This window comes from Oreochromis aureus, linkage group 8 (genome assembly GCF_013358895.1).
Source record: "Oreochromis aureus strain Israel breed Guangdong linkage group 8, ZZ_aureus, whole genome shotgun sequence".
Lineage (NCBI taxonomy): Eukaryota > Metazoa > Chordata > Actinopteri > Cichliformes > Cichlidae > Oreochromis > Oreochromis aureus.
The window spans coordinates 27591358-27615889 of NC_052949.1; the positions used below are offsets into that span (position 1 = coordinate 27591358).

Below are 24532 nucleotides of genomic sequence, written 5' to 3' on the forward strand. Positions count from 1 at the left end.
TTCCGGACATAATGAGCAGATAAAAAGTGGGCGTGGTTGGCTGAACTTGTTGTTCGAAGACCACTTGATGCCTTTGGAAAATGAGAAGGAAAGAATAAATTTTGGACTTCTTATGTGATAATTTTTCTCGTCTTATTTTGACCTTATCCTTTATAACTTTCTAGCTCCTCTTTTCATCTCACAATTTGGCATTCTATCTTGCCATCTGCATGTTTTGTCCCATCACTTAGATTTTTCCCTCATAATTTTAAACAATTTGTCATGCCTTCATTTTCTTTTCAGTTTTTCAAAACTCTCACCATTGACCTTTGTGGTTTCATAATGATAGTTTTCTTTTTAAAAACGCCGACTATTTTAGCTGATCATTTTAACATGCAAGTCAAATTGTGACAATTTCTTTAAATCATGACTAACTTTTTTGGTCTTTAACATTTCTGGATTTGGTTTTTCTTTTTAATGGCCGAAATTGACTTCTATACTATACAAGACTGTAAACGCGAGGTAACAGAAAATCGCGTTGCCTTGAATTTGACTAGGAGTAATGTTAGTAGCAGTGTTTCATCAGCAGATGTCGCTACTACATCACCGCTCTGCTAGCTCTCTCTCACTCTTCTCTCCTTCGATGAAACGCCAGCGGGTCCACTCAGGGAAATAAGCTTCTAACAAGACTTACTTAATACTGACTAAAAGTGGTCTGAGGATTTAACTCACACTGCCATCACACAAACAGTCAAATTTAAATCCGTCAAGAAAACCTAAGCAAACACACAAAAACAACTAGGGCTAAAATAAGCAATTAAAGTACATAAATTGGGGAAATGGCTACTTAATAGCGAGAGCTTTGCTTTGTAATAATAGTACTAATATTTATTTTTTAATAATTATTAATAAAAAACAACTTTTGTTTTAATATGACGGTCATACAGTAGGTTGGTTACTTACCTCCGTTAAGTTAACCAACCCTAAGAAGAACGCTAGATCGAGTTGTGTAATTTTCCCTTCACAATAAAATCATATAAAAGTGGAAGCCAGACAATCTAAGGGTTATTGCTCAGTGGCGTCAGAAACTGACGTTGAATTTTCCGGTCCGAACATAACTCTGTGCCATCTGATATTGAAAACAAGCAAAAACAAAGGAAGTTTGACAAGCAAGAATCCAAGACTTGTTGCGCAACTTTACTTTGAAAGTTTCTACCAGAAGTTGTGTCAATGTTCGCGGGTCTCTTGACGGTGTAAGTCCGTCTTGCGCTACCCTGAGCGCTCTTCTTGCTCGGTTGTAAGCTATCTTATTACAGCACCGTAGTTCAGCAGGTGAGAACCTTTTTTCCTTCTTTAAACCTGTTCATTGTGAACAGACTAAAGCAGACTAAAAAGAGACGGACTCGGTTAATAGAAATACGACAGGATTATAGTAGGAAGGACGGTAGCTGGGACACCTTGATAGTTGAGATTGGTAACTTGGCGAACTAGATTTGAACGATGAGAGCAGACGGCAGTCCCAATAAAATGCGTCCACAAGTCGCATGATCCCGTTTTTTTCACTTACAGGCAAATAGCTGAACATGTACGATAACTTTGAACGAGCTATTGGCGTTTTCCAGTAAATTTCCCTGGTAGGCAAGGACCTTGTTTTCATAAATCACCAACTTTCAGGGCTTTTTCCACCCATCTGTGCTTCACGGTGGTGGAAGAGGTGTTATGGACTTGTGATGTTCATATGATGCTATTGCCGATGTTTGGATTTCATAAAGTTCTCAATTTTTTGTATATTGCATTTGTCCGTTTGCTGCAGTGGGATGTCAAATGAAATTGTCCCAGTGAACAATAGAGGTTTGGTCTGCTTGCTATTGAGCTGAATATTGCAGAGAAAATTAGGTCTACAACATATACATCTAGTCTGAAAAGTCAACATTTTCAGACTAGAGAAAATTAGACTGAAGAATTTCTCTTACAGTGTAGTGCAACTCAAGGATTTGTCACTTATCACTTTGGTCATCCACGATCACCTACGGTGTAACCCTACTGAAGTAAGCTCTCTATCCACTTTAGGCTATCATGCCAATTTTGGCTTCCTCGTTTACATTGTGCATTGCTCATGTTAGTGATGGGCTGTGCAGTTGTTTACTGCCTGTAGAGGAGCCTGGCTAGTTTTAAACCATGTGTCAGTACAAAACATGCATTGGCATCTATTGCTAGGCTACCCTGCTGCATCATCACCTAGAAGTCTGCAGCAGAATAGCTGAACTATGTGGAGATCGTGCCGGCAGAGCACTATTTCATCCAAGACAGCTTCCTCTGGACTCAGACTGTTTTGTTTTGCATACAGACAGAATCTAATTGGACACTGTTTGACTGTGAAAAACCCTGTTTAATCTGCCTCAGTGGTAAGTTTGGAAACCCAGGGAGGCTGTCTCTAAGTTTCCCTGAGATCAATTGTATGGTCATTTTGTGTCCCCCTAGTACACAAAATGCACTTGCTAACCCACACATCTGTGATTTTGAACAAATTGGTTCTGAAGTGGCTCTGCCGGCTGGTTCTTCTCAGAGAGAAAAACACAACTTTTTCTCCCAATAACGTAAGCTGGCAGAATGCCTGGCATTGCTTCACTGAAAAGATGCTTCCTCTTAAAGGTCAGGGGGATGTTATCAGTGAACGGAGACCATGTTGCTGCACGGGAAGAGTTGGAGATTAGTTGCACACTCCAGAGGGACCTGGCTTCCTGCATCAAAGAAAACAAACAAATGCTGGGTCAAGTTTAAGTCACTTGCTTATTCCTGACTGGCTTATTGATTGCTTGGAAGGGATTGCATTTTATTTGCCTGTTGAATTAGACAACCTCTTCAATTAGAGCTTGATAATTGTTTTATATTAAAGGATATCAAATAATGGTGCCATTGTTTATTAGGTTTCACAAAATACTTACTAACTTACCACAATGCACCTGTATAAGCTAAGCATTTTTAGCGCTTTTTTTTAGTCTTCGTTGATGTTTATCTGTTGTGCCACATCACTGGACTTTATAGTCTTCAAAGAGGTAAATCCATTTTCACATAAGTCAAATATTTCAACTAAGGGGAAAAAAAATCCATCAGCTAGATTTCCCATGACCATGAATTCTCTCTTGATGTGATGAGCAGTTGGAAAAGGAGGACAATATTACTGATGCTGTTTGAGGGCAGCTCGGATTGTATCGTTCAGATCAGAATTTCTGTATAGACAGGAGAGGAAAGGGCTTGGAGAAAAGTAAGTGTTGGTAGGTTCTCATGCTAAATTGGGAAAATATGTTGCTTTAACCCGTTTCCAGCTATCTGTTCTACTCATCCTTGTATTACCGGCTGTTTGGGGTGAATATCTGTGGTTTTCCAGTGTGACCTAATTTGCGCGTGTAATGAAAGGCAAAACTTTAAGCATGACTCAAAAGATTCCTATGCATCACCTTACCTTGGATCGGTTTACTGTGGAGTCCATCACCTACTAGAAGGTTTGCCAAGCCCTCCACCTACAATAACCTACATCTCCAACAAGCCTGTAACAAACCTACAGCAGCCTCCAGCTACAGCAAGCCTTCCCATGACCTAGGCTCCTTGCTTGGTAAGGTGTTTCAGGCATGTTGAGCTAGGAGGAGACCCTGAGTAGACCTGGTCAGACTGAAAAAGATTATGTCTCTTAACTAGCGTGGCCCCATAGAAGCTGGAGCAGGTACCTGGGGAGAGAGAAGTCTGGGCTCCTCTGCTCAGAATGCTGCATCTACAACCTGGAAATAGATAATAGGTGGCAAACAAATGCATGGATATAACTCTTGTCAAGACACTGCTTGACTTTGAGAGTCTGTTTAGATGTAATGCATACTCTGTGACACTACCGTAAACATCTGTGTTATAAAACATCCATGATAAGAGTCTGCTCATCCTCTTCTTCAGTGGTTCAGTGTCACTGGGTGGGGGAATAGGCCCAACTCCTGATGGTTTCTACAGAACAATGTCAGAAAGCTGTTGATAATTGACTGTTTTTAATATGAAACGGTGCATTTTTTGGTCTGTGTGGTAATGCTCTTTTCACTGGCTGTATTTTTTTAAAAGTTACCGTGAACTCAAAGTGATTTCATTCTGCTCTTTCTTTCCTACTCCTTCTACTTGGCAGTGTCATGGCAGGTTGGGTTCCAGCTGCTTCCAGTTTGTCTAAAAGAGACTGTGAACATTACGCTCAGTCCTGCGAGCAAGTAAAACTGATACAGAGCTTACTGTAACTTCAAATCAAGGTCATCATCAGGAAGCCAAACAGTGATCAGAGAAAATGGAAATAAACATTAGTGACAAGAGGAAGAAGACGTCCTCGACCACCTCACCTGATGCGCTGTTCCCTCTAGATGCTTCTCAGCCCTGTGTTCACCAGCCTCACCTCATTGCTGGGATTTAGCAGCTACCTGTAGCTGAAAAGACAAGAAAAAAAGCCTTGGCGGTTGCCTGCGATCAGTTTGTGTGTCTGTGGTTAGTTCTGTAATCATGGGAAAAGAACAGGATCTGCTGGTGGCCGTGAAGAGTGGAGATCTCCTGCTGGCTCACAAGCTTCTCTCTAAAGTCAAGTGCAACAAAAGCAGTAAGTATGGGAAGGGTGGGGGATTGCTTTTGTATGACTATTGTGTTTGTTCTTTGCTCACGGTCTGGGAATATATATTGTTTACACTGTGAAATCCAACTGAGATAGCAATGGCAGAGTTCCTGCCATCAGTGTTGTTGCTTACTAAAGCAAGTGGAGTCTCTTTGTGATAATCACAAGATCAAGTTCAGCAGCAGACCACAAAGCATGGCCCTCCCTCCGGCATTTAGTTTGGGGACAATTTGAAACTAAGTGGATTCAAACTGCGGCACAACACGAGCTAATCTCCTAAATGCAGACCCCAGCAGCTCCTGCCTCTTGCTTTGTGGGGTTTATGGGGCTTTCTTTGAGTCTTATCTGCTTAGATTTGAATTGGCCGACAAGCAAGCATTGTTTCAAATGACAGGGTTCTCCCTTATCCACGTCTGGGGAAAGTTGAGGCCAAACGGGCTGTGAAGCTGAAGCTGCCTCTGTTCATGGTGTTATCTGCTCTGGGCTTTCATCAGGATGGCTGGCTGTTCAGTGACGAGCTCTGGGAACAAAGCTGTGGCTGTCAGGAAAAAGCCTGTTATACACTTTCCACACTACACAGGCAGTGAGCGTTGCTTTGTAGAGAATATTAAAAGTGATATTGTCTGTCTTTGTGCTGGTGTGTATTTCTGTTCATGAAAAACCAGCGACTGTTAGACTGGCTGAGGCAATGCGGCAGGGGAAAGTGAATGAGTAATGTTCTCTGCTGTTTTATAAACGACCAGCGAGGGTGGCCTGTAGCAAGTGCTGCATCTGTTATGAAAATGCAGCTTTGGAGCAAAATACAAAACTGTGGTTGTTCATTTACATTTTTCTGTTTTTGCTATGAAGTATGAAATGGTTACATACAAGCAGCCCATGTAGGCTAAACTGTTAGCCAGTCATTCCAAAGGAGCTACCCTGCAATGTTGAAATCAGTTGTATTTAAATGAACTGTGATTAACTTATTTTAACTGCAAATTTCTATGACAGTTTAGTATATGGTTCAATTCTGTGATGCCATCTTTAGATGCTATATATATGTGTATAAATACCACCCTGAGAAAAATTAAAGTAGTGCCCTTTCAACTCAGCTGCCGATTGATGTTTGCCGGCATTAAAAACAACCATGTGCTCGTGGGGGATGATTGAAAATAGTAGATGGGGTTTTTTTGGCGAAAGGGGTTTGAAAAGTTGCAAAGTTGCTCAAGTTGCCTGCATTGATGAGATGAACATGGGGCTCAGTCTATTTAGAGAGGAGGGGAGAGCGAGGGTTCACAGAGAGTGAAAGCAGAAAGATGCAAACAGTGGGGCAGCTTTTGTCAGGAACATATTAAGGTTTTACAAATATATAAGTGTTGTGTATTCTTTGCAGCATATCCTCTGGTTTTGTGTAGTGAAAAAAAAAATACTCTAATTACTCATTTGCTTGTGTGCTAAGTAAAACTTCAGGCTGTACTAGACTTGATGAGAGAATTTGCACACTTTTATGGTTTCCATCAGGACAACAAAAGCACGAGTGTGATATTGCTGGCATTTGTTCAACAAAGTGTGTATCTGTTGCACCAGTGGACTGAAAATTGTGTTTGCTGGGATCAGGACTCACAATTCAATATCAGTGATGGAGTTGTTTGTCATTTTTGTCAGAGCCTCCACTGTCTGACAGCAGTTACGCAGATTCCTGGAGCAGCAGGGAGCTCTCTGATGTTGACCTGAATTATCTAACATTTACACAACTGCTTATCGATATGGACAAATCAATCTGAATTCTTAGTGACCTGCTTTGAAACTCCCTATGATAATACTAGATTAGATAGTTGCCATTGGTGCTAGATAGAAAATTGGGGGATCATCAGAGGCACTCAGGTTTCATGCTAAAATACTTAAACATATTGCTATAAACCTTTTTAAAATGGTCATTTCTGCTGGAATCCAAGTTTCAAAAGGTTTGACAATTGCTTGGGTGGCTGTAGCTAAGGTGGTAGAGCAGGTCACCTACAAACTGGTTGGTGGTTCGATCCCTGTCTGCTCCAGTCTGCATGGGGGCAAGATAATAACCCCAAGTTGCTCTCTGATGCATCCATCTGAGTATGAATGTCTGTGAATGATGGATAGAAAGCACTTGGATGGAAGAGCATAGAGAAAAGTGCTTGTGCGAATGGATGAATGAGGCAAGTTGTGTAAAGCACTTTGATTGCTCAGATAGAGTAGAAAGGCGCTATATAAGAACTAGACCATTTGCCACACTGCATACCCAATACAGTATAATAGATATTCCTCTCCGTCATATTAATGCTATAATGTAGACTTTTGTGGTGCAGTGTTTGTTGTAAGTCCAGCTCTTCATCTTCTATACTTGTCTGTAGCAGCAAAATATATCTTAGCAAGGCTACAGTTGGATTTTATTATGATAACCTGGCCAAAGGTGGTTAGATGTCTTCATTATGATTATTATCATTATTATATCATTTATGGTGTTTTATGGTGTTCCTTGTTTTCCCTTTGTTACGACCCGGCTCAAAAGCCGCAACATAAAAAAGGAGACGAATACCAGAGTGAGTGTGAGAAGAGGTTTTATCTTAAAATGGCATAGCAGGTTGGCTAAAACGGCTGGTGCCACCAAGGCAAAGACAAGTGAGCTCCCCGGGAAGCCTGCCTCAGGTATGCTTTTATCCACACCTGACTAGGTGTGGCCAATTAGCACCAACTGAACACATTGAGATGATTAGGGGCTGCAGAGGGACGTAACACCCTTATTAAACATTTGAAACATTAAAAAATAAAATAATTGAAGAAAATTAAATTGCACCCAGTAAATACTGGGTACAATGTGATCTTTTTGACAATCATATTAATTCCCTCTAACCTTATGAGATTATTGTTTTTACCAAATGTAACAATTCTGAGATATAGTTGGACATTTTTACTTTATATTTAGACTGCTATTTTTCATCCTTGATCTGACTGTAAGACACAGTAGGAGCTGTGCTGTTCCTGTGCCTCACTTTTACTTCTCCCTGCAGCTTAAAAATGCTTTTGTAAAAGAAATGGATGCAAAGCAGAGAACTGATCATGGGATTGTTCCAAAACGCACTGTGATACATCTGGTAGAAATGCAGATGTTGAGTGGGTGTGATGAGCTCTGGCGCCCTTGTTGGAGTCAGACTTTTGTCTAAAAGCAAAGGACCTAAAGGCTACAGTTTTCAAAATAATGGACCACAACTAAGATGCAACAAGTGTAATTTATTTTCCCCTTTGCACAGATCAAACTAACGACACACAAACTAACGCAACAGCACCTGACATACAGTGAAAGACAAAACAGGGAGAATGGATCAACTGTCCGCTTTTCAGAGAAGAGATACAGTGGGATGCAAACGTTTGGGCAACCTTGTTAATAGTCCTTATTTTCCTGTATAAATCGTTGGTTGTTACAATAAAAAATGTCAGTTAAATATATCATATAGGAGACACACACAGTTGAGAAGTGAAATGAAGTTTATTGGGTTTACAGAAAGTGTGCAATAATTGTTTAAACAAAATCAGGCAGGTGCATTAATTTGGGCACTGTTGCCATTTTATTGATTCCTTTAGAACTAATTATTGAAACTCAAATTGGCTTGGTGAGCTCAGTGACCCCTGACCTACATACACAGGTGAATCCAATAATGAGAAAGAGTATTTAAGGGGGTCAATTGTAAGTTTCCCTCCTCTTTTAATTTTGTCTGAAGAGTAGCAACATGGGGTCTCAAAACAACTTTCAAATGACCTGAAGACAAAGATAGTTCACCATCATGGTTTAGGGGAAGGATACAGAAAGCTGTCTCAGAGATTTAAGCTGTCTGTTTCCACAGTTAGGAACATATTGAGAAAATGGAAAACCACAGGCTCAGTTCAAGTTAAGGCTCGAAGTGGCAGACCAAGAAAAATCTCGGATAGACAGAAGCGACGTATGGTGAGAACAGTCAGAGTCAACCCACAGACCAGCACCAGAGACCTACAACATCATCTTGCAGCAGATGGAGTCACTGTGCATCGTTCAACCATTCGGCGCACTTTACACAAGGAGATGCTGTATGCAAGAGTGATGCAGAGGAAGCCTTTTCTCCGCCCACAGTAGAAACAGAGCCGAGGTATGCTAAAGCACATTTGGACAAGCCAGCTTCACTCTGGAATAAGGTGCTGTGGACTGATGAAATGAAAATTGAGTTATTTGGGCATAACAAGGGGTGTTATGCATGGAGGAAAAAGAACACAGCATTCCAAGAAAAACACCTGCTACCTACAGTAAAATATGGTGGTGGTTCCATCATGCTGTGGGGCTGTGTGGCCAGTGCAGGGACTGGGAATCTTGTCTAAGTTGAGGGACACATGGATTCCACTCAGTATCAGCAGATTCTGGAGACCAATGTCCAGGAATCAGTGACAAAGCTGAAGCTGCTCCGGGGCTGGATCTTTCAACAAGACAACGACCCGAAACACTGCTCAAAATCCACTAAGGCATTCATGCAGAGGAACAAGTACAACGTTTTGGAACGGCCATCTCAGTCCCCAGACCTGAATATTAGTGAAAATCTGTGGTGTGAGTTAAAGAGAGCTGTCCATGCTCTGAAGCCATCAAACCTGAATGAACTAGAGATGTTTTGTAAAGAGGAATGGTCCAAAATACCTTCAACCACAATCCAGACTCTCATTGGAAGCTACAGGAAGCGTTTAGAGGCTGTAATTTCTGCAAAAGGAGGATCTACTAAATATTGATGTAATTTTTCTGTTGGGGTGCCCAAATTTATGCACTTGCCTAATTTAGTTTAAGTAACTATTACACACTTTCTGTAAATCTTATAAACTTCATTTCACTTCTCAAATATCATTGTGTTCATCTACTGTATGATATATTTAAATTAAATTGCTGATGCAAACAACCAATGATTTATAAAGGAAAATAGTGAAAATTATCAGGGGTGCCCAAACTTTTGCATCCCACTGTATGTGCTTAGTTCGTAACAGTGCAGGAGGCTGTTTCCTCTTCTCTCCTTTTGGTTATTCTTCAGGAGTTTGGCCACCAAAATGGGCACACAGGTATAACTTAAGGTATAACTGTGTCCACAATGGAATTAATTTGCTTGTCGTGCATCACTTTGAAGCTGACAGCTAGTTGCTCGTGGACATTCCAGCCTCCAGATGCCAAAGTAACCCTGTATTTGTTTCCAGGTCATATGTCAATCAGTGGTATGCTGTGCCCTACTTGCTAGTTGCTTCAGTCACACTCTATATCGTCATAAATATTGTTATTGCAAATTTTCTTGAAATATCGCTCATAAGTTTGAGACTATATCACCCGTTGCTATTAGGGAGTGATAAGCTCAGCCAGTCGTTTTAAACACAAGTTGTCTAAACAGTTAAGTGAGGAGTTCTTCATATTGTGATGCTGTTACATCCTGCCCTCCACACAGACCTTGCTGAAACCTGAATCCTGCTTTAAAGCTGTTCTGTTTACATATCTTTTTAGAGTTAGTTAGCAATGCACATAAGAGGTAATAATGACCTTGTGCAAATAACACTGAAGCTAAAAACAAGCGTCATGTCTTTTAAGTAAGTTGCGACTGAAAAGCAGTGCTGTTTTGAAACAAATTACAGTAATCTGCTGCTAAGGATATTATAATAGCTTTATTGCCTCTGTGAGCTGTGTGTCCCAGCCTCTCAGCCTCAGCTACTGCTATAACTGTTTATTAGTGGGTGCAATCGGTGGTTTAACTAGATTCCATTTTTTTTTTAATTCAAAGATTCATCTCAAAACATTTGTCAAATATGTTAAAAGTCTGAATATGAGCATTACTCTCAGCGTTATCTCTCTCAGTGCTGAGTTTAGGGACCTCGTGATAAAGCTGCCAGTGAGGGCTTGTCCTGAAGGGGATTAGCGATGGCACTGTGGCTGTCTTGATGGACAATGAGCTGAGAAGGGAGGTTTCTTCTCTTGATTAGCCATCTGCTGACTTCAGGTTAGGTGCTCAGTCAATTTAGCTGGAATTACCACAGCCGTTTTCTTTTTGCTTAGCTGTTGCAAGCAAAGTGTATATAAATACACAGAAGGCTGTAGGCTGTGGCTAGCCACTCAGATTCACAGCTTGACCCGTAAAGTAATTTTTATGTGGGTGTTGTTTGCCTCACCCTGGAAATTATTACTAGAGGTTCTTCACAGGCCTTCATGATTGTAATGTCTTTCGTTGTAACACATGCTTGCTTTTATCTTGACCCTTGGTCCAGCCCACCCGTTTGTCATAAATACTAAATACAAGGTTACAGTTGGGCACAGAGCAGCAGCACAAAGACAAAAGACCATACTGTGCTATTGCATGCCCCTTTAGATGCGTATATAATAATACTGATAGCTCACCCAACAGATGTTATGCCAAAAAAACGTTGCAGGATTATGTTAATTAGAGGTTGTTTTTGACTCATTTTTGATTAATTGACCAGCCCCAGTTTAGCTAATAATCGCCAAATATCAGCAATAAATTATACCACCTGCTGCACTTAACTAAAACTGATATCTTAGAGTGAAACCTATATTTATATATTTATATATTTACCTAGAATGTTGAACCTATATTTATCACCAAGGTGAGGGTGGGTGGATTGTTCTTTGGCAGGCATGTGGTCAAAAATCTCCACATACTGACTATATTGGTATAGACCTGTCACAGATACATTAATATAGATTTAGACCTTATACCTAATAATGGGAAAAAAAATCTTTGGGGTAAAATTGAGTTTGTCCAACAGGATGGTTCTGACTTTGTTGTTCAGCTCAAGCCAAGATGTTTAAAGAGCCTTTGGTCAACAAGATCTATGTAGAAAAAGTAAAATTTACAAACTTGCACTTGCTCATGATCACAGAGGTTCTCTGACGTGGTCCTCTCTGTGCATTGTGTAACAGTTTGCGGTCAGCTCTCCCAAGGCTGCTAACTGGCCTGTCTTCACCCATAATGGTGGCTGTGGGTTAGTGGGGTTGCTGTTTTTTTTTGTGTGTGTGTGTGTTTCAGTTATTTAAAGTTGAAAGACTTCCATTGTAAAAAGACTGATGTTCAAAAATCACATGAAGTTTGTTAAGTTTTAACCGTGTTAACACATAGCTAAGATGAGAGTTGACCAAAATAATAATATTTGTTTATTATTATTATTTGTGGTGCAATAGGTTTGCCTTAATGTGTACATTGACTGATTGGCTTGGTTGACTTTTTGGAGGTCTGTGTTTATTTGATGAGTCGCGTTTCTTTTTCATGGGCTAAATGTTCAGAATCAATTTGATGAAGCACTAAAAGACTTTAAAACATGTCAGTTTTTATTTTATTAAAAAAAAATTCCATGTAACAAAAGATGGAAATAAATGTAAATAAAAAAAAATATTGTGTACTCATTAGCTGTTTTAAGCATCATTTAGGGTATTAGAGCACAAGACAAGGTATGCTTAGAATTAGTTTGTGAACTACATTGCTGAAAAGCTATTGAAAAATGATCTAATCTTTTTCAGTGTACTCTAAATAAGATCAGACAATACTGCACAAACTACATTTTAAAGAAAGTTGTGATTCTTGATGTTTTAGAAAGTGGAAGTATAGAAAGTTTACCACTTTGCACAAACTACTTTTTAACACAATAACAGTGACATTTTGTGAGTCATGTGCACTCCACTGAGATTTGTAAGTCTTTTTTATGGCTGCTAATGAGACCACTTGTTTCTTTGCTGGGGAAAAGCACGGTGAAACTTATTGCAAGAAATTGTGCTTTCTGATTGGGTGCTTGCTCAAAAATTCTGCTCATACTACAAAAAGAAGTTCACACGCTATAGTGGGCTTCCTACTGATTAATGATTAATGACCTTTCTACAAAACCATATAATTTCTAAACACTAGTTTTCTAAACAAATGTGGGATTGTCCACTGTTAGGATTTCACATGTTTCACATCACACAGCAAACCACATCTACAGTATAGTCTCATTAAATAGGGTCAATACTGTGGTCTCATTTAAGGTCTGTTGGTATGTCTGTTCCATCTCAGTTTGACATGTTTTCTGTTTTGTTCTGGGCTGGTTTACAGTCAAACTGGCATTTTACATACAAAGTTAAACCTACAGATGTACAGCTCAATCCAGCCCTAACCCTAACATTTAACTACAATATTTAACTGCAAAAATTAGGTGTGAAAATACCTAAAACATAAGTCAAAAAAATGGTTAGTTCATTACCAGGCCTCTGGAGAACACATATCGAGAAGACATATTGAGGAGCTCATTTAGCCATTTAAATCAGCTGTTTTGGATCAAGGACACATCTAAAACCTGCAGGACACCGGCCCTTGCAGTTCTCTGGAGTATTATCTTTCTAAAATGTAGTCTTAAATTAGATGAAAATTAAAAACTTAACTTTTTCAAAAAATGACAAGGATGGGGTCAGAATTTTCCTTAAAAATGGTATCGAGTATTTCCTGGGTTTCAGCATCAAGTTGGAAACTAGCATTGTTACAACCCTTATAGAGTTAGATCTATTTTAGGATGAACAATAATTTCCATAGCTACAACTAAGATCTATGCAAAAACCTGCTCAGACAACCTTTATGTAACAATTCCTGTTAGAGGTATCGTAAAAAAGTGTTGTGTGTATAGACAAACTATTATATATGTCAAGAAATGTCTCTAGTATGCCAAAGTTAAGTCAGAAGAATCCAAACCTAATGCTTAGCTATAAAAGTCTTGGTTTCAGCTTGTCTTTTCTAAAAACAACCCCCACACACCTCCCTCATCCCTGTACCTTGATTTAGGGATAACCCGTCTGGCTAAATGTCAGATTAGAAGTCTGTTAGACTTGAACAAATCTAAGAAGAAGTGTGTCTGTGCGTGCAATTATCTGTCTTTTTGCAGACTGCCACATGTGTGCTGTGTTCTTGAGTATTAATAGCTCATCCAGTAGTAGCACATGAATGAATTTCACTTCTTTAACTTTTGTCCCGACTCATTAGTTTTAAGTCTACAGCAGCAGGGTGCTGTAGTTAGCCCATTAGCTAACCGGCTAACTGGGCTAATCAGTCTTCTACTTTATTACCCAGACAGCTGGGTGGCAGCCAAGTAGTGTGTGACGAGCTCTGGAGTTCACCTACTCTTCTACACACATTAATCCTGACCCCTTTCCTTCCCTGACAGATGGGATAGCCTGTCTAGGATTGCTATTTAATTACTAAAGTAATTAAGTAGCATGTGTGTGGTTCCAATAGACAGCACCACTTAATCTAGCACAACTAGGCTTTTATTACATGCTCCAGGCAACACATAGTTGGAATTGGAACTCATCTTCAGGTCTATTATTTATTTCTTGCTAAAAAAAAAACAAGCTGCCAGTCAGGCAGGTGTATGATTGTGGCATTCAGATTGTGGCTACGGTGTCGCTGTCTCCACATGCCCTGGAACAGTTTTCTTGTGTTTGGATATGAATCTGTGATGAGATGAAAGAGAAGAATTCTGTATCTGTAGGCAGCGTAGTTTGACTTTGTGGAATTACTTGCGTGCTTGTATAGACAAGGACATGTGATTGTCTGACATGGAGGTGTTTCGGTGTTTATTTACTGGAACGTGTATGGACGAGGAGCATACTTTCCAAATGCATCTTGTAGCTAATGAGCATCAGCAGGAGACGCTGTTCATGTTGCTTTGATCCTCTCAGTTTTCTCATTCTTTTTTCTTTTTAATACATTCATTTACATTTTATCATTTGCGACTCTTCATGTCTCTTCCGCTGATTTGAATGCAAATAAAAATCCCATCCTGTGCTGGCTGCTGACTTTGTACTCTGTTCATTGTAAGAAGAACTGCCAGGATAACAGGATAACAGTGTCTTGGATGAACAGATCAGTGTGTGTCTATGTTAGGCATCTGTGACATGGAAAGAACAAGCGGATCTGATGTTTTTAGGTTTTCATTTTAGTCATTTTTCAAATTCTGGCTTCTCAACAGCCCAACAAGGATGCCGAAGGATGTGAGGTTTCTACGATGTGAGACTTAAACTGTAACATTATTAGAACTTTATCACTTTATTCCAGTGCCTTAAATGTTTTATGAGTGGCTGTCAAAAACTCTTTTCCCCACTTTGTTTCTATATTTGCCTATAGCTGAATGTGGAGATGATTCTCTTCTTTATAATAATAATAATGCTGATAATTATTTTAAAGATATTTAAATAGGTACTCGAAGCACAGATAGTAATGTGAGCGTCACATTGTAGCTGAGATACATTTGTGTTTTAGCCAGGTTACCTCTAAGCTTGCAAATGGAATTCAGGTCATATGAAATAGTATTTTTTTCCCATGCCTTCTGTGCTTACTTATTTGATATATTGATTAATATCAAAGCAAATGAAATGCCAGTTAATTAGTATGGATGATGGAGTTTGTGTCATGGCTGTTACGTTTTGTTTGATTAGACAAGTCCATGGTGTTGTAGCTTCTGTCCTGGTTCGTGTCCTAAAAGAAGAGTTTGGGATCTTATTGCTAATTTGCAGAGGAGGACAAACTGAGCTCTCTTCTTAAGCTAAATGAGAAATATTACAGCTTTTCCATCTGTGTAGTAGAGTCGGGCTTCATGTAGCTGTAGCTGCAAGTTCAATAATCATTTGATAGTTAACTTAGTGGAAGGGGTCAGTGAGGATAGTAGCTGATGGTCAATTGATTTTTGTTTTTTACACCTCAGCAGCTGGATTGGAAAAAGCCTCAAGGCTGTGCTGCTGGCACGATTTTGAAACTGGAGTGAGCAAACAGCTGGTGGAAGATGAGTCATTCAAACTGCACTTTGTGTCTTTGCTTGATAACAGTAAATACACAACAAATGACCCAGGTAAGTTACCTTCGAGGCTGTAACCTAAGTACAAATGAAATAAACCAAATATAGAGAATAAAATTAAAAAATAAATGCGATTTGCAAAAACAGCTGCACATAGCAGACTCCTTAGACAACTCCACATCATCAAAGAGCTGATGGTTATGAGCCAGCACAAGTTGTGCAAGCAATACACAAAAGGTTTCCAGGCTGGTGAACTTTTGGTAAACCGGTCTCATATTTCCTCTAGTATTGGGAACGACTGCCTCGCCACTCAGCGAAGACAAAAGAAAGAGAAAGGAATGTCTCCTTCGTCAATCTATCGTAATGTTTTTTGTTATTAAGAGGTGTTTCAACGCTGGTATGTGGCTCTTCCTTTGCCTCTACAGTGGTAGATCTGTTCTCCATTTGTGGATTAACGTTTTAGCTGGATTAAATTGTTGGTGTGATCCCAGCTTCTTGGTACTTTGAAACAGTTGTTGGATTGGCTGTCACAGCAACATATCCGGAAGGTCAACCTTACTAGGAAGCAGATTTATCCTATGTAAACAAGATTACATTACTTAAATAATGTTGCTTTGTAAAATCCTTCTAGTCGTGGCTGCGCCATTGATATGGGAGGCTGGTTGCAATTGTTGCTTTGATAATAAAGAAAATAATCTGTGATTGCCGTGATGTGTTTGTGTATCCTGACTGATCATTTAGAGAGGTGTAATGTATTAGCATTCTGTAATAGTGGCTAAATTATGGTACTTCATGCAAATGAAATGGTACTTATATAGGGTTGTTAACCGAATCCAAACCATAGCACAAGGAGCAAGAATGTCCACTGACCTATCTTAGCTGAAATTAAGCCTTGGACATGCTGAAAGGATGCGGGAGGCATCCTTTCAGCATGTCCAAGGAACAATTTCCCCCTAAAATCCAGTATTTATTATGTGCACCTTCATCTTTTCATAACTCAGGCCTCCATGTTTATAAAACATGGAGACTGAAGAAGTCACTTGGATGAGTGACGAAACGTTTCTCCCACAAAACGCTACGTCCAGATGAACAGATTCAACTTTTGGAGACTCCATGTTTATATCACTGTAACTTGCTTGGCATCACTGCTGTGAATGGATGAGTGTGATTTGTGACACCTAACCACATACAGCAGTTATATGACCAGGTCTGAGAGCACACTTGTCCATCACCTGTGTATTGGATCAATTGCTTTAAGGTTACATTTAAAGTGTACTGTGCTGGATATATTTGTATAGCTATCAGGTTCATTTTCACAACAATTATAGCCTCTTTTAAAGCATAGGGACTGATTACGGGGTTTTTTTCTATTCCACCCAAGCAGATAGGTACACACTGTACTCGTAATGCTAGTGTTTCCTGACGTGCTTCTCACAAGTGAATGAGAAATTCACTCTAAGGGTATGTTTGGTTCAAAACAAGATGATGTCATTCGGACGTAATTCCAACCTTAAAACCTGATCTCAGTTGATGGTCATTCACTAGAGAATACAAAAGTACTACCAAAGTACACCTAGGAAGTAATCATTCCTCCAACACCAATATTTTTTGTTATTTTTAAAATAGTCTAACAGAGCTTCAGGTCTTATAGTTGTAGGAAGAATGCATGAAAAATGAAGGAGGGGCAGCACAGTGACTTGGGTAAACATGATTTGAATGGTATGTAAAGTGTTTAGTTGCTAGGGTGCAAGGTTGACATGTTATGTAATATGAAATGTACAGCTGTGCGCATGTCTCCTGTGTACATTTACACTGGTTCATGTGCACGCTGCACAACAGATCTGCTTCATTTCCATACTGGCTTATTGGCAGAGAATATTGAGTGTGTCTGACCTAGTTGCCAGCAGCACCATGGGAGATTACTTTCTTCGTTTTTAACAATGGAGCAAATTTATTGGATAATGCAGCCTGGAGCTGTTTTGATATTAAGGGTTTTTCTCAAGACCCAGTTTAAGCGCTTATTCTTATAGCAAGCGATACAGCGCTGGAGCAATTGATAAAGAATTGATGAAGCCAAAGTGTGTCACTTTGCAAGTTTGGTGTATGTGCATGCCCTTGGGTGTGTGCCGTGTGCTGTTTACAGTCCTGTCTTTAATGAGTAGTTTTAGGAAGTTCTGCAACTCACTTGAACGCGCAGTTCTCATTTTCATTCACTCATGTGCTACATTGTGTCCCTGCACAACCGGGGGTAAAGCAAAAGGTGTTCTGTTGCAGGTGTTTGTCTGCTAGGAAACCCCATTTGGCTGCCACTCAGTTATGTATTTGAAGACTCATGGTGCTCTTGCTGTAGGGCTTGTTTGTCTGTACAGGCAGATGTATATACCTCTGCTCAGCCAGCTGCATTAATATGCATTACATGTCGGGCTGTGGAGCTATGCCTTTGCAGGATTATACCTTATTACACCTGACAAGCTGCTGTTCTCTGAGGCATATTAAATGGACACACAGTGACACTTTGGTCAATTCCAAATTTGAAGTTTCAAATTGAATGGAATGTCCACCTGAAGGAGGATATTATTGTAAAATCCGAGGTGAAACTAGTAATGACTTTGGAAAGAGTTTTGAACAATATGGCAGAAAGATTCAACTTTTCCACTTGCTGATAGCATCATTTTACTACAGCGATCCTCTGGTGTGTAACTGGTAAGTGTATTTTTCCCAGCAATAGTAGGGGAACAGTCTAGAAGAAAAAATGCGCCATCAGGAAATGCACTGCATTCAAAACTTTACCTAAGTAAAAATATGCAAATTCCTCATCTATGAAAAGTACAAGTGTATAAAGATGAGCTTATTTGAATGACTGTACTTTTGGGTGGTTAAAGTTGCAGTACTGCATTATATTTTGACACTGTTGTGTGAAAACCACCAAGTTAAAGTTATACGACCTCAAAAAATAAAGCTATTTTTCAGCTTTTTTGACATTATACATACATACTTTATGGAGCCAGAGTAAAGCAGGGTTAGCCTCTGCTCTCCCTTGGTGGTTTGGTTTGAGGGACTGTATTTACCCTCTCAGTAATCAGTGCACTTAGATGGATGTGCTCCTCAGATAAGTGTTTCCCTTGATGAGGTCTTTACCACAACTCATGGTGGGGGCGGTTGTCCCAGCCCACAACTCCTAAATCAAGTGTCCTTCTCTGCTGTTGTAAATGAGAAGTTGGTAAGGGTGTAATTGGGTTTGCATATTTTGTGGGATAAGTCCATGGATTTTTTTCCAGATATAGAGGGAAAACTATAATGACATTCCAAATAGACTAGCTTGCAAGTAAACATTGTGATTAATGCTATGTTTTTGTCAAAAGGCATTTAAAAGACTTTTCTGTCTTTCTGATATCATATTGAAAATACAGACACTACCAATTATGTAATTGGCTAACTGACATATTACATTGCAGTGTTGCACCTTAGTACTTGCTGCTGCTTGCTTAAAATGGAAAAATGAAGAAAAACTAAGTAGTTAGGGAGCAGTACTTGCTATTTTCTAGCACAGTGTACAAAAATGGCAATAAACAGCATAAAACATGATGTTGTTTCTGGGTGAGAAGAATTAAGCCAATGTGGACAAGCCTCAAATTTGTATTCTATCTGAAGGCCACCATTTGGCAATATTATATGTACTCTTTCCTATTGAGTTTATGGGATTTGACATGCTTGTGGGTCATATTGACTACAAAATTGTCTGTTTTAGAAATCTTGGTCATACTGTGTTTCATTGGCTCAGTGAATAATTATTTTTTGATCACAAGTGAGCTTGCAGTTTTGCAGCCAGACGCACTGCTTCCTCAAGTCTAGTTTTATGGAGCCAAGATGGTGATGGTGAAAACGCTAATCTCAAGGCTTCAAAATGGGATTTAAGAAATCAGTGGATGACTTCATGGTATCTGCTTCCATCTTTTATATTGCTAATGTGTGTAGCTCATAGACAGTGTAGCGTATAATGACACACTCTTGGGACCTGGAGGAGAACTGCAGCATTTTTGTAATTTTTTTTAATAAAGGTTCAGGTTACTGCCATCAACGTGTTATCTTTTGCCAGCATAGAGACAGATATAAACACAAGTGTGTATTTTGGCTTTATGCATTTTTTTTTTTACGCAAGTAGATGATCAAAGCCATTTTAAACAGAGTTTTGCAGCCGTAAAAACCAAACCAACACACATCACTGTCAGCTCCAGTCTTGTTGAAGGAGACAAAAATAAGCAGGCCAGCTTTTTTTGTTCTCTTTTTTTTTTTTTAATTTATATTTTCCAGCCAGTTTTCCCCAACATAAAGAGGTTTCACAGCCGTGCATATACTCGTCTGATCTTGCAGCAAGACTTTCAACAACTCATTTACATGTTTTCTTTCACCTCACACATACATATACACTAAAAAGAAACTTCCCCCTCATATTACCTGAAACTCATTTCTCCTCCTGCTCATCTCTTCTGATTGTTCCTCCACTCTTCCTTCATCTGCATTCTCTCCACATCAAAGAGCTGAGATCCCTTTTTTTCTGTCCGGGATGCTTGAGCTGTTGTGAGAAAGATGCAGTGGGAACATGACAACAGTAGTTTTGCAAACTGCTAATGCATCTGGTGATGCTATCAAAACACAGCACTGTGGGTTTTTGTTGTTGTTGTTGTTGTTGGGTTTTTTTGGCTCTGTTTATTCTGGCAGAGGGTGTTCACATCAACATCTTCTCATATGTTAGTGTTAAATGATTTCATTTGGTCTGTGGACATCAGCTTTCAGGGAAGAGCAGACACCATCATTTCTCCATCTCTGCAAGAAAACACAGTACTTGAGAATTACTACATCTCTTGTTACCAACTCTTAGGAATGACGTTGAGTCAAGATGCTGCTAATTGGATGTATGCTTATGTGAAAAGGAGGCCCTTGCTGCTTTTGTGCAAAGAGATAAAGAGCTAGGGCAGGAAATTCAGGAGGCCACAGTTCATAGACAGCTAACACGTAGGGTTTCATGGTGGGCGTGCTATGTTAGGAATTCCAACTCATGTTGTAACTAGAACTCCTGAAAGGCTCTGTTCTTTCCTGGTAGCTGGGACATCTCAGACCCCGCTTTGGCACTGAGCCCAGCCCCTCTGTCAAATTATCAATGTGCCTTTTTGTGTCTTTGGACTCTTGTTTTTATGTGTCTTCAGCAACATCAGCTTTACAACAGGCCTGCACCTAAACTAAAACTGCTGTAAAATGTACAGAGCAGCGTTAGGTGTGACTGTATTGATTCAGTGTTCAAACACTCTTACTGATTTCCTCACCATGAAGTGAAAATTTCTAATTTATCCACTGAATTCACTGAGGTTTCCTAGAAGTTACCCAAATTGACCCAAATAAGTCCGTAAAGGTTAAAAAGGATCATTAACAAACTAAAGTTTTACAAATAAGTTAAATTACAAGATCACATTATTTTAAAATCTAACTCCAAATCATTTTCTCTTGGTGACTTTTTTGGACTGGAAAATGAATAAAGACAGATTGAAGAAAGACAGAAATAATATTTAATCATTGCTTCATAGGTCTATCTTTTAGGAGGGTGAGGGGTAGCAGTGGCCAGCATTTTTAGAAAGCTGAGTTCAGTTTTACTATCCACACCCAGACGTAATTTCTGCCAGAAACCACTTACCCCCGCCCCCCAAAAACCCTTCAAGAACAGATGAAAGATCAAGCATTTGTTACCTATCAGTTCAGAAAGGATTACTAAGCCATGTCTAGGTTTTTTGTGACTCGACTGAACCACGATAAAAGCCATTATCCACAAATGGAGAAACCTTGTAACAGTGGTGAACCAAAAAGTTAAAAAATTTTTGAGGTCAAGTCAAAACGCTTTTTCTCATATAGACCTTTGTAGAACCATATTATAGATAATCTTTTTGCAACCATAGGTGTCACCCCCTGAGGTTGTAAAAGATATGCAGGTTTAAGACACTTCCTTGGGTTCACTTTTCAGACCTGTGGGCTACATCCTTCTAGGGATGTTCCTGGCAACTAATTTCTTAGTCGACTACATGAGAGAAAAAATGAGGTTAACCAGCTCGTCTAAAACTAAGAAACACTCAGCTATTGAGTTAAATTTGGGAACCTTTAATAGGACAATGTCAAAAACTCAAACACAGGTATTTGAAACCATTAATCACAATTAAAATGTTAACAATTACACTAAACGACTTGTACGTCTCGTACCGAATAGTGATAACAGCGATTAATAGTGTTGTCGACTAACCGCACACATCCCTAATCTATACTGTGTTCATCAACGATGTGGTCATTTTTTAAAGCTATGAAACCTGTTATTCATCCGTCTGCAGTCTGCTATTTGGCTCAAGCACTAATAAAAATGGTTGCAGCACAGGGTGGATGTCACAGTTTGCAATGATCAACTGTAATCATAGCTGTAGAAACAGTGGACTATTGAGTTGATGATGGCAATGTTTCTGCAAGTGCAACAATTTTTCCACACTTCTGCACACTTCTACAGACACACACACACACAGTCACATGTGATTTTCCACACCTGTGTGGGAAAACACAATGAAGGGAATTGACTCAGATGAATGGTGCTGATTTAGAGGGCCTGGTAATCTGGTTCCTGTGTGGGTCCTTGGTAGACAGTGGAGCCTTTACTTTGCCTGTCTCTGCTGTAGGATGAGAAAGAATAGAACTATGTGAGGAGGACTTAAATTTCTTTTTAGATGCTGAAGATGGATTATATTTGCTATCGGAGTGTAGTTTGGTATTAAGTAAAATGTGCCATTAAGGGTGGAGTGAAGCATTGGGATGATGGTAAAATGTGACCAGATTTGGATATTTAGAGAAAAGAGTATAAGATGAATTTAGTTCTGTCACACTAAAAGGTCTGACTTTGATGTTTTATCAAAATTTTTAAGGGTTCCTGAATAAAATGTATTTATTTCATAACCACTAAACCCGTTTGTTGGCAACTACTCTTCAATTTGCGGTGCATTACATCTCTAAAACATAAAATATAGTTCAATTCAGTTGTCTTGCCATATTCCTGAGTCAGGAATGTGGCAAGACAACAGATCATGCAATGTAGTCTGTTTTGGAGTGCTGAATGAATGAGTGAGACATGGAATAAGAAGCACCGTCTCTTCCAAGGTGAGTGGGGAACAAAACAACAACAACCTGTAGTCAGTTAGGAAGACTGAACTGGTATATTTGCACCAAGTATATCTTTTATCTGTGCATGCTCGAGTTTTTTGTGCTGTCACTCTCAATTTTAAGGAACTGTGATAAGATGGCGATGTAAATGAGGGTAAATCATATATTTCTGCAAGGTTGAATGATTTGTTTATGAATCATTTGGGTGCTGTGAGGCTGTCAGACGCGCTGAGATGGGGAAGGGTGAGGCAACGGGAGGCGAGGAAAGCTCTCCATTCTGTCAGGGATGTCAGGTTGTTTGATAAAGGGAGTGATGACAGAGAGAAGTGCAGGGGAAAGAAAAACATTTTGAGAGCACACACAGGTTTGAGGGATTTGTAAAGGGTTCTGAATAAAAACAAATAGAAAAAATCTAATATGTCAGCAATTACCTGTTTTTGACCCTCTTGTCATTTTGTCCATGTCTGGTTTTTTTTCAGAGCTGCTGGGCTCTACCAAAAGGCTCAACATCAACTACCAAGACTCAGATGGGTAAGAGGAGTGCATGTATGTACGTGTTTATGTGTGTCTCAGCGAGACATGAACATGAAGCTGAGTCAGTGGAATGCAATGGAAGAGTCATTGTTTCTTGATTGACATGCAGATTGTGTTCAGTCTTCACAGAATGACTCACAGTAGAATCACACGCATGTACTGACAGAATGTCCTTCAGAGCTTTTACCTCACTCTTTGTTTTCCAATAATGTTTGCTAGAGCTTGGAGTAAAATGATTCTTTATATTCACTTAGATTCATTCTGACTTCCTCCAGAGGTTTATAGAAGATCTTACCTTTATTCCTGCAGTTTAAGGCTACAGTCACTCTATGGAAAACAGTGACTGGAGACCACCAAGCAACATTATTGGAACCATATCCAGTCAAAGTGGTTGCTTTGAAGATGTGCATCAGGTCTGAGACCGCTCTTATTCAGTTGCTGCCTTCAAAGTGACTTTGGTGCATCATGATGGTGATGAATCAGAAATAAAACTGTTAAGATGGAGTCAGTCTGGTATCAGCTTACGAATGAACAGGGTTAAGTTGGCACTATATGTTTATAATAGTACCATAATTAACTGTGATAAATCTCAAATCTGTTGCTCACTGTTTCTGTTTGCATCAGAACTGCAGTGCGGTACAGAACCAGGGGCAGGCCCGCCACTGTCAGCATATTGACAAAATAAAAATGAAAACAATGAGAAGAGGCTGAGGAAAAGAGAATATGTTTAGGATATAAGGATGAACTCTGCTCTTAGAAAATGCTGGCGACTGTGTTGCTCTGAGAACTGAGACTCAGGTGGAGCACGAGTTGCTTTATTACTATTCCTCCATATAAACCTGAAATATATGCATCACTAGTGACTGACACAAAACATTTATTTATTTATTTAAATTTTTCATTTTCATTTTTTTTTTTTTTTTTTGGAGAGGCGGTCACATGCATATATTCACAAATTAGAGAAAAAAGCTGGTGGTACATACAGTGACATGTTAGTTTCCTGTGTCATCTGCGGGAGTAGGACACCTGCTGGTATTAATTATTGAAGTTAAGTGGCACAACTCACTGCTTTCATTGTGTTCTGATCTCTATGTATAAATTAAACTAAAAGCCTAAAACACTGAAAAAGAAAGGAAAACAAGGTGTACTATATCATTGTGTGTGTGTTTTGCAATTTTCCTCCTCTCTTCCTTAAAGTGTTCTGTTTAGTTCAGTTCTGCTCTGTTTCAATTCAAAATCTCAGTATAATTACAGAGCAGGAGTATGTGGAGTTTGGCTCAAAACACTCAGAATGAGAACTGAGTAAAGAGTAACAGGACAGAACCCAAACTTTTGGCAATGCACTTGAGCCATCCATTTGATGCATTTGTTTTGATACAGTTG

The 24532-nt window shown here is 39.4% G+C and overlaps 1 protein-coding gene across 4 annotated transcripts in view; it reads left to right on the plus strand.

Moving 5' to 3' along the window:
• Window positions 1-1223: 1223 nt before the first annotated feature.
• Window positions 1224-24532, plus strand: part of LOC116330616 (caskin-2-like) — a 50636-nt gene continuing 27327 nt past the window's right edge. For all 4 annotated transcript variants that reach the window (XM_039616644.1, XM_039616645.1, XM_039616646.1 and 1 more), the window contains exons 1-3: window positions 1224-1311; window positions 4142-4597; window positions 23095-23146. In XM_039616644.1, coding sequence (XP_039472578.1) covers window positions 4504-4597; window positions 23095-23146 — 146 coding nt within the window. In that variant the 5' untranslated portion in view covers window positions 1224-1311; window positions 4142-4503. The remainder of the gene's footprint in view (window positions 1312-4141; window positions 4598-23094; window positions 23147-24532) is intronic.